This window comes from Arvicola amphibius, chromosome 4, assembly GCF_903992535.2.
Source record: "Arvicola amphibius chromosome 4, mArvAmp1.2, whole genome shotgun sequence".
Taxonomy (NCBI): domain Eukaryota; kingdom Metazoa; phylum Chordata; class Mammalia; order Rodentia; family Cricetidae; genus Arvicola; species Arvicola amphibius.
In genome coordinates, this window is record NC_052050.1 from 148,885,774 (window position 1) to 148,895,474 (window position 9,701).

General features: G+C 42.4%; 1 protein-coding gene across 1 annotated transcript; it reads right to left on the bottom strand.

The window, feature by feature from the left end:
• Positions 1-7,198: 7,198 nt before the first annotated feature.
• On the bottom strand, positions 7,199-8,057 carry LOC119812499 (alpha-defensin 9-like). The gene is made up of 2 exons (XM_038327207.1): positions 7,886-8,057; positions 7,199-7,308 (listed from the first exon to the last, which is right to left on the bottom strand). The coding sequence occupies exons 1-2, from the start codon at positions 8,055-8,057 to the stop codon at positions 7,199-7,201; spliced, it is 282 nt and encodes a 93-aa protein (XP_038183135.1).
• Between the last annotated feature and the right edge of the window lie 1,644 nt (positions 8,058-9,701).

A 9,701-nucleotide genomic window follows, 5' to 3' on the forward strand; every position in this document is an offset into this window, starting at 1 on the left:
GCTAAGGAAATAAGGACATCATACTTGTCAAGAAATAGTGAAAAGACTGTATCCATTTACTTCTGAAATTTGAATATCAGTATTTGCTTGCACTTAAATATATCATTTTATGACTAAAAACATATTACAGAATCCCAAATGACAGAAAAATACTAAAAATGAGAGGTTAAATAAAAACCCACTTTGCTTCCTACTTTGCAAATATAACCATTATTTATGTGACCAATGCGGTGGCATAAAACCATTGGAAAACACATATATTGACATTAAATTCCATAACAGTAGCAAAATTACAGTTATGACATAGCAATGAAAATAATTTTATAGTTGGGTGTCACCACAACATGAAGAACTGTATTAAAGAGTCACAGTGTTAGGAAGGTTGAGAATCACTGGTTCTGAATGTTTTCATTATTTTCCTTTGCTAATAAAGTCATGCAAATATTGTTTTAAACTTAGACTATATGATCAAACTTCATAGCCAGATCACTTATATGTTTTCATTAAGATGTTATCTTAAAAAACCTTTAATAGTTGTTTAAATGTTTTCATCATACATGTGTGCGTATTTTTACAAGTTTATGTGACTATGACCTTGAATAAATTCTTAGAAATGGGATATTGAAGCAAAACTTATTTCAAGATTTATTACATACTGTCAATTACTTATTTGGAAACTGACATATATCTTATTCTATTACTAATATGTATGAAAGAATTTTAACTACTAATATTATTGCTAAGACTGATTATTAGGAATTATTTTGATCTTTGTCAATGAGATGAGTAATAATATTTCTGTTTATATTAGTATACATTTTAAATCTTTTTTCTAAGATTGAATTGTTTTTTCATATTCATTGATTATTTTTGTTGCTTCAAACTCATTTTTCTGCTATGCCGCTCATCTTTCTTAGTGATTTAAGAACTCCATGTATATTTAAGGTCACTAATCTTTGCCATATGTATCAAGAAATGGTTTCTGTTTATCATCCAGTAGCTGATATTCATGGCTGTGTTCAGTACTCTCCTGACGTTCATGTTCACTTTCTCTTACAGATGTTCATTTTATTTGTGTTTTTATCTAACCGATCTGCATTTCTGGTCAAGGCCATCCTTAGTTCTCTCAGCCCTGGATTGGAGGCAGTTCTGAAAGTCTGTGGCAGGCTTTCATTCACGGTATGAAGAGGTTTTTTCTTTTCTTTTTTCTTTTTCTTTTTTTGCCCCATTCAGAGATACGGACTTCCCAAGCCCACAGAAATCCTGTTACTGAGCGTGAAATCTCAGATAAAAAGCACAGGTATGGCCGGGCGGTGGTGGCGCACGCCTTTAATCCCAGCACTCGGGAGGCAGAGGCAGGCGGATCTCTGAGTTCGAGGCCAGCCTGGTCTACAAGAGCTAGTTCCAGGACAGGCTCTAGAAACTACAGGGAAACCCTCTCTCGAAAAACAAAAAACAAACAAACAAACAAACAAGCACAGGTATGGCTTAATGCTAGTTTTCTGAGGAACTGAGTCTGACAGATTTGGACAAATAAATTACAGTATTGTGAGGAATGAAGATGCTGGGGATGCAAACAGGTGGGGTGCAGCAGGGCACAGTAGAAGGATTCCTCTCATTCGTTGGCTACAAAATTTCAGAGCTCTTAATGCCAACCTTGCCAGGTGTGTGGTGCTTGGGGGCTCCATTGCCCTTATCCTTCAGGTCATCTTGCCCGTGCCAGCCCTGCATAGTTTAACTCAGATAGGGTGTGATGGGGACTATTGGAATTCAAGATCGCTGTCCATGATTCACCCTTGTAAAATAGCTTCTAAATTACCCTACCAAGGCTGAAGCCACGTTATTGCTTTGTTGACATGTTAAGTTGAAATTGTAGGTTTTGTTGAGGAAAAACAAACAAGTGAATAACTTGGTTGGCCTTTAAAGCATTTGTCTTATTTATGCACGTCTCTTTGGCTCCACGTGATATGAGTTTCCTACAGATTCAGAACGTTTTCACAACATGGTTCACAGTTTCTGTGCCTAATTCTTTTGTATAGCTCCTCTGCATGTGATTCGCAAAGGGGTTTTTGTTTCGTCTTTGTTTTGTTTGGTTTTCCATAGAGAAAGCTGTTGGTTTTGCTTTCTGATTTCCTCACTGTCTCACAGATGAACTCTTCACGTTTGTGACCTTTTTGTGGTTATTTCCCACGTGTTACTTTCAGCATTTACTGCGAGAATTCCTGGCTAAAGCAACTTAGGAAAGGAAGGACTTATTCTGGCTTATTCTTTGATGGCTATAGCAGAGAAGACATGGTCTATGCCATTCTTTGGTGGACATAAGACATTATAGCAGATAGGAGGCTCCTAGCAGCAGGTGCCTGGGACTACTCACCTTCTAACAGTTCCGTGCAACAAGAAGCCAAGAATTCACCAGAAGCAGGTCTGCCGTCCAAACATGCTATCCACCGGGGCATTTAAGCACTGGGTCCTAGAGGAGCATTGCCACTATAATGCTGCTCAGCAGTTTTTCAAACACAAACACATAACTATGTAAAGAATTGTCATTTTGCTTCCTCATCTAATAGCACAGCCTAAAAATTCCCAAAACCTTCAGAGACCATCCTCTTAACCTTAACCATCTTACCCATGGGAAACTCCAGTCAGATGAGAAAAAAAATCAAACAACAACAACAAAAGCTTCACCTTACCAAGCAACTTGTGATAGACACCCCGTAGCTCTGAGGAACTTTCTCTCAGTTAGCAGAACATGGTAAATGGCCTTATTTTTTCCCCGTTTTCTTCCTTGTCCTTTCTTTCTTGACCTTTGATACTTCACAGGAGAGGTAGCAACTTATTATATCTAAAAGCCAAATGAGATCAGATCTTTAAAAATAGATGTTTTGGAAGTTTTGGGACATGTGTGATACCTTCCGTAAAAACCTTTGATTTTTCTTCCAGAACGTGATTAAGAATTTCAACTCATGCATTAAGCACAGGTTGCAGTTTTTGCTCAGATGTCCTTAGAGATCAGAAATGAGTCTGTGTCTGGTAAAGAAACTGAAAGAATTTTAATGACTATGCAAAAACCTAATGCATCTGTGATCCTTCACCAGAGTATGCTCCTTTCAGGGTCCAAAACTGGTAAGATTCTGTTCAACTCAAGAATTGAATAAGGTAGAGGCACAGGGTGTTCGTCTAGGCATACTGTGTTTTATCACTATTTGAAGCCCTGAAAACAGTCCTTGAGAAGATAAAAAAATTGAGAAAAAAATTAAGCATAATTTGGGATTTTTAAAGAAGGCAAAGTGAGGAGGAAGAGAAGAAGATGAGGTAGGTAAAGAGAGAGGGAGAAGTAGAAGGAGGAAGGGAAGGAGGAGGGTGTGAGGAAGGACTTCATGAGAGTCTTTTGAAATTCTTCCAAGACTCCTGGCAGTGCCCTCCAGGAAAGCCAGCCTCTGAGCAGACAACTCAGATGTTAGAACACTGTCTGTTTCATCTCTTTCAGAAAAGAAAACAAAAAGCCTTGCTCTTCTCTTTTCACCCCAGAGCTCTGGCCTCTAAAATCCCAACCTCCTGAATCATCTCTGTTGGGTTCACTGAACCAACTTCCTCTCTCACTAGGAAATAGAACTGTTTCCCTGTCAATCAGAGCCATCCAATGATAACTGGCTTCCATGCTAAGCCATCCTTCCGAGGCTAGCTCTTACTACTCTTTGTCTTCTTGGCTTTGAACTACTGGGTATGAAGCACGTGGAGAGTGCTGTCTTTCTGTAACAATGAGACCACTTTCATAAAGATGCAGAATCCTTCAGCTCACTCCTCTCTTTATGCTGATCTCACAGATCTGGACATCGGTAATGTGCCCCTCAACTCCCCCTTCAGCTAACAGCATCTTTATCTACATTGGGGTGGCTCTCATTTGCCAATGCCATCCTGAGATAATGGGAGCCATCTGAGGGTTGTCAAGAGACTTGACTCTAGAGTGGTTCCCGGGTTTCCAGGAAGATGCCCCCAGCTCGTTCCTTGGGCAACTGAGGAGAGGGAGCCTGAAAAGGCCAGTTCCTATAGCCATACTGATGAATTTCTTGCATATCACCATAGAACCTCCACCTGGCGATAGATGAAGAAAATGACTGAGCCCCACATTGGAGCACCGGACTGAGCTCCCAAGGTCCTGATGAGGAGCAGTAGGAGGGAGAACAAGAGAAAGAAAGTCAGGACCGTGAGGGGTGCATTCATCCATGGAAACGGTGGGACAGAACTAACGGGAGATCACCAACTCCAGTTGGAATGGGACTGATGGAACATGAGACCAAACCGGACTCTCTGAATGTGGCCGACGGTGGAGGCTGACTGAGAAGCCAAGGACAAAGGTGCTGGGCTTTGATTTTTCTGCATGGACGGGCTCTGTGGGAGCCTGCTCAGCTTGGTTGATCACCTTCCTGGACCTGGGGGGAGTTGGGAGGACTTTGGTCTTAACATAGAGTAGGCAACACCAATGGCTCCTTGGCCTGGAAAGGGAGGGAGGGGGGTTTGGGTGGAGAGGAGGGGAGGGAAGTGGGAGGAGGAGAGGAGGAGATGGAAATTTTTAAATATAAAAAAATAAACCATATTAAAAAAACGGACAGCACATAAACATAACATGGAAAAAAAGAAACAAGGTGTATTATACTTTGTTCCTTAAAATAAAGTACGGCTTCTTCTCTGTTTGTATAAAGAGTTTCTGTCTTTGGAATAGCTGTAATTTTGCTGTGCCCAGTGATAAGTTCCTGGTCTTGACTCTGAAGTTGTAGTAACCAATGCATGTCATCTTTTCAGTTAATCCATCTTTAGGGGCGCTTCGAAGAGGGTCTGTTCCAGAGAGGAGAAAATAGGACCAGACAATGGTCAAGTGGAAATTCAGCTTAAATTTAAGTCAAACTCATGCTCAACAGCACCATACAGCTTTTCTTTTCTGTGCATTCAATTCTTCTGTGAAAATAGGTCTACGAATTGTAAGAACATTGAGCAGAAAATGTAAATATGAATGCATAAAGGTTTGGAGTTTGTAGGTCCTGATTGTCTGATTGTAGCTCTGCTTTGGTTAAGAGCTATTGAGAGAGAGAGAGAGAGAGAGAGAGAGAGAGAGAGAGAGAGACAGAGAGACAGAGAGAGAGAGAGAGACAGAGACACAGACAGAGAGACAGACAGAGACACAGAGAGAGGTGAGAGCGAATAAACATGTTCTTTTGGTCTAATTGGATCTTCTGGAAAGATGTAGTAACTATTTAGCAACTAAAACTAAGTTATTGGACCATACAGCCCAATCCTGAGTCCTTCCAGGTCTGACCCTGCTCCTGTGGGCAGCAGAGTACTTTATTTAGTCTCTTCCCTCTGGAGTGGTTGTTGCTGTGGGTTACACCGATGCTCTGACTGTGTTCTGAGCACACTGGTGCTAATCAGCTGAGGGAATCTTTGAGTCAATGATTTCCAGGCCATTAGCCTAGGCTCTAAGAGTCTTTAAAGATGTATTTCTTCCTGAAGCAGAATTGGATACTGAGATACTGAATCTTCACCGTCAATTTGGCAGGATTTACGAATGACCTAGAAGATAACATTTTTGGGTGTGCTGTGAGGTGTTCCACAAAGGTTGAACTGAGTAGGAACAACTCACCCTGAATGTGGGCTGCAGTATCCATCTACTGGAGACTGAATACAAAGAGAAAAGGGAGACAGCAGAATGAGCATCACCATTAACTACTCCGTTTCCTGACTGCTGACCAAGTTTGGTCAGTCTAAAAGCTCCACAACCACGGACATGGAGGGATCCCCTTGCCTGCTTTCTCCCCAGCTTGAAGTCTGTCGAGTGCCGAGTGCCCGTCATCTTCTCTGTTTCTCTTATTTTATTTTTCTCCACTGTCCTTAACAGCTCCTAAACAATTTGTGTTGCTTAGTTAAGTCTCCCATCACAAAACAATGCCTACCATTTGGGTAGTTGAAACTTTTTTTTTTTGCACACAGTTATGGAGGTAGGAAACCCAAGACCAAGGAGGTGACTAGGGTGTTTCATACTCAGGCCTCCTCCTCAATGCCCAAGATGGCTAATGCTTGCTATTTTATCAGATAACTTTTCTTCTGTGAGCACAGCCCTCTGCTGTCACTCCTTATGAGAGGACTCGCTCTCTTGGTTAAGATGTTCATCAAGTCCAAAGGTGCCGCGCACCGCGGCCCCGGTCTGCGCTCTATGCGCTAGACCCCAGTTCGCGAGCTTCGGGAAAGGGGCTGGAGGTTGAGAATACACACGCAGAGACAGACTGACTCGCAGACCTTCAAACACTGATACCAAAAAGCCCCACTTCGATAGCACCATGGAGGCTTAAATATACTGCAGTCAATGGCTAACAGGTGAAATCCCATCCTCTGATCCCCTAAGCTAGGCACAGCTTGTAGTAACTTTAATTAGAAGGTTCTAGCAGGGTAGAGCAGCTGAAGGCCAGGACTCATTAGTCCCAACACAAAGGAAACTCCATAAAGCCACTATTCCTCAGGAACTTGTGAAGCCAGTTCCCCTCTAATCAAGAAGCTATTTTCCGTTTCACTGGCAGAATGGACAAATGGCTATCTGTGGTGCCTAGTAACATACCAAAGTGCCTGCTGGCCTCCAGGCTCCCTCTGCATCACAAGTACCTGTTACATATATCAGAGTCCAACGCTGGCAGCCTAGATCACCTCCTCCCCTACCCTAAACTTCTCCAGCTCATGCGCTTCCTTCCCTACAGCTACTCCTTTTCCTTATAACCCTGCTATTTTGGCTATGATTCCGCGTTTGCTCTCTGTTTTGCCTGCACTTTCTTGGTCTTCACATCTCACTCCCCACACCTCTTCTGCTCCTCTATCCCCCGTGCTGGGACATATTTCTGAGGGTGAGTCGCATGTAAAGAACAGTAGAGTTGATAGACAGGAGAAGGAGCTAGAGCAGAATCACTGAGATGTGACTTTGAACCTACCCTCTGCTCACCCTTGATGTGAGTAATAACCCATAGCTACATAAAAGACTTCTTTTATAAGGGATGCATTGAAGATTCTGCTATGAAGACTGGCAGAGTCCTGACTAAGTCACATAGAAAGCATCAAAGAAACAGATTTGTTTTCTGTGAGGAAATTTATTGGAGGACAACCATTGAGGCTAATGACAGATGATGAGGTCTCAGAGCACATGATGATCTTGTCTCTGGTTTCAGCGGCAGCAGAATATGTAGAGCACTGGACCTTTGTTGCAAATCCCAGAGACTTGTTCAAAAAGGGTGCAGAATTTTCTTCTACAGGTGCATTTCACCCTTCTTGAGGCTGAGGAAACAGAGAACACCAGGCATTTAGTATGGGAACCAGCAGTGTGCAATAGTGTACAACACTATGAAGATGCATGATACACGGTACAGAGGAGGTCTGTTTGCAGTGGTGACATCACACCCAGCACCGTGACCAACTCCAAACACTGGGAAAGAATTTAACAAGTGCTGATCACGTGTCTACTTGACATCCATTTCGCAGTCCTTCAACTTTTAATGTCTTCCTGACCCAACACACGCATGCACTGGCATTTGGTTCCTAAATCTACTCATTTAAACAAAGAAAATTTTTCTTTCAATAGCAAAATAATCAATTGGATAGACAAAGGGCTAATCAATATGTTCTATATTTTAAAACAATCCCACAGATACATTTTTGATGAAAATAAACATAAAGAAAATCAACTATACTTTTTTGACGCTCACTGTGACGTCTATGAATAAGACAGTGAAGATCCTAGAGGACCAACAGAGAACCTGACCTGAATCACTCAGCTCTCAGTGGGGTTCCAGGGCACAACTTCAACCCACTCAAGAGAATCCAGCCCCCTCTGAAAATGGGCACCACCACTCACTTGCATCTTGAAGAGCAGAGCCTTCTGGGTCCCCAAAGGAGATGGTCACATCCTGGTCCTCTGCCCCTGGCTGCTCATCAGTTTTAGTCTCCTCAGCTGCTGCTGGGAGAGGATCAGCCTGGGCCTGGAAGGCCAGCAGGGCAAGGAGAGAGAGGAGAACAAGTGTCTTCATGGCTGAGAGTCACCTGGGGGGGGGGTGAGCAGGAGCCCAGTGTATAGGGTGAGGAGCCGCCTGCATTTATAGGGCTGTCATGAGAAGGTGCTGAGACAGGCCCTGTAGATAGAGAGGGCACACACTGATGGGAACTGGGAGAGACTGTTGTCCTCAAGATGTTGTCCTTTGATGTCCCTGTGTTCTCACAGCTGCCATCATGGTGTTGATCTGTATGTTTAGTGACAGCCCTCCTGTCCAGCTGCTGCTGATGAAAGGGCCTTATTATCTTCTCCTGTTTCCCATCTGCTTGAGTATTTGCCTTTCTGTGGTCAAGAAAGAAAAGAGGCAGGCATTTTCCAAGTTTGCAACCTTGCAGAACAAGGGGTTTTGTGTCCTGAGCCTGCAGGTTTCCAAAAGAGCAGACCCGTGGACCAGACCTGAATACCTGTGGACCAGACATTTGGTTCTTTGAATGATTCTGGGGTGTTAGTACTTTCATGAAGGAAGATTTGGTGAATCCCTTCTTTTGGGACTATTTTGGAGAAAGAAAGATGGCCCCGGTGAATCGAGCTCAAGAGGAGATGAGGGACAGAGTTGGGCCCCTGTGACCTGAGCACATCTGTGAGTGCATCCCAGGTGCCTCTTCGCACTTGGGGAGCCATCAAATGATGGGCTGTGCGTCTTGTCTCAGATCTCGGACCTGTACTTTCAGGAGATGAGCATGAAAGCACAGTAAACAAAACCACACAAGAAAGCGCGTTACCAGATGTTCCTCATCCTCAGCCATGCTGGGAAATGCTCCATTCCTGCCCAGATGTTCCCCATCCTCAGCCATGCTGGGAAATGCTCCATTCCTGCTTCTCCACGAAACCACCAGTATTCACGAGAACACTTTTCTGTACTGACCTGTCCCAGTAAGAGTCTTTTTATTCATGTTTGCATGAAAAAAATAAGCATATCAAATTGCTCTCTTGCCTTAAAGTTTATTTATGGTATATATTATCTCTGAACTTATTTTTAAAACTTGAGATTACTTTCCAATTTGTATTTATTTCTGTGTTTTTCTAACAAGTAGGAAAACATCAATGTATACCATTATATGGATAGATGTATATAATAAAAATGTATATAATAAAAATACATATAAATATACCATAAAACAACAATTGTTTAGGCTCCATATCTAGAAGCAGAAATGCTGACTTTATTCCTACACGGCCCCAGTGATACATACAAATTATATATGGTCCACTGTTACCATCCATAGTACACTTGTGGGAGCTGATCATGCTGCTGGCCATCATGAAGCCAATATGACAAATATTATGGATACCTTAAGCGTCTTTCCAAGATTGTGTGTCACTCATTGATAATTTCATCCATCAGTGCCTTATACAATCTCTGAAACTGCGGGTCTAACCAAGAAGACTTGTCCTGCCATGATGTGAGTAGTCTACAGTTTACTTGACTGATTCTGAATCTTTTGAATAAGCTGCTCATTCATGTGTCAAGAATGGAGAAAATTTGAAGTAGTGCTCATTTTGAGACCTGAAAATTACATGGTACTTATCCATGATGATGTGAGGCTTAGTCCAAAGTCTTTGGAATGTGTCTAACTTTTAAATGAAACTGTTTTAAACAAAACCCTGACTCCAGTTAGCA

Excerpts from the sequence above, each read along its gene's own strand:
- LOC119812499 (XM_038327207.1), bottom strand. The coding sequence starts at position 8,057 with ATGAAGACACTTGTTCTCCTCTCTCTCCTTGCCCTGCTGGCCTTCCAG. Across the intron at positions 7,309-7,885 it reads CTCTGCTCTTCAAGATGCAA|CCTCAAGAAGGGTGAAATGC; the intron begins GTGAGTGGTGGT and ends CTGTTTCCTCAG.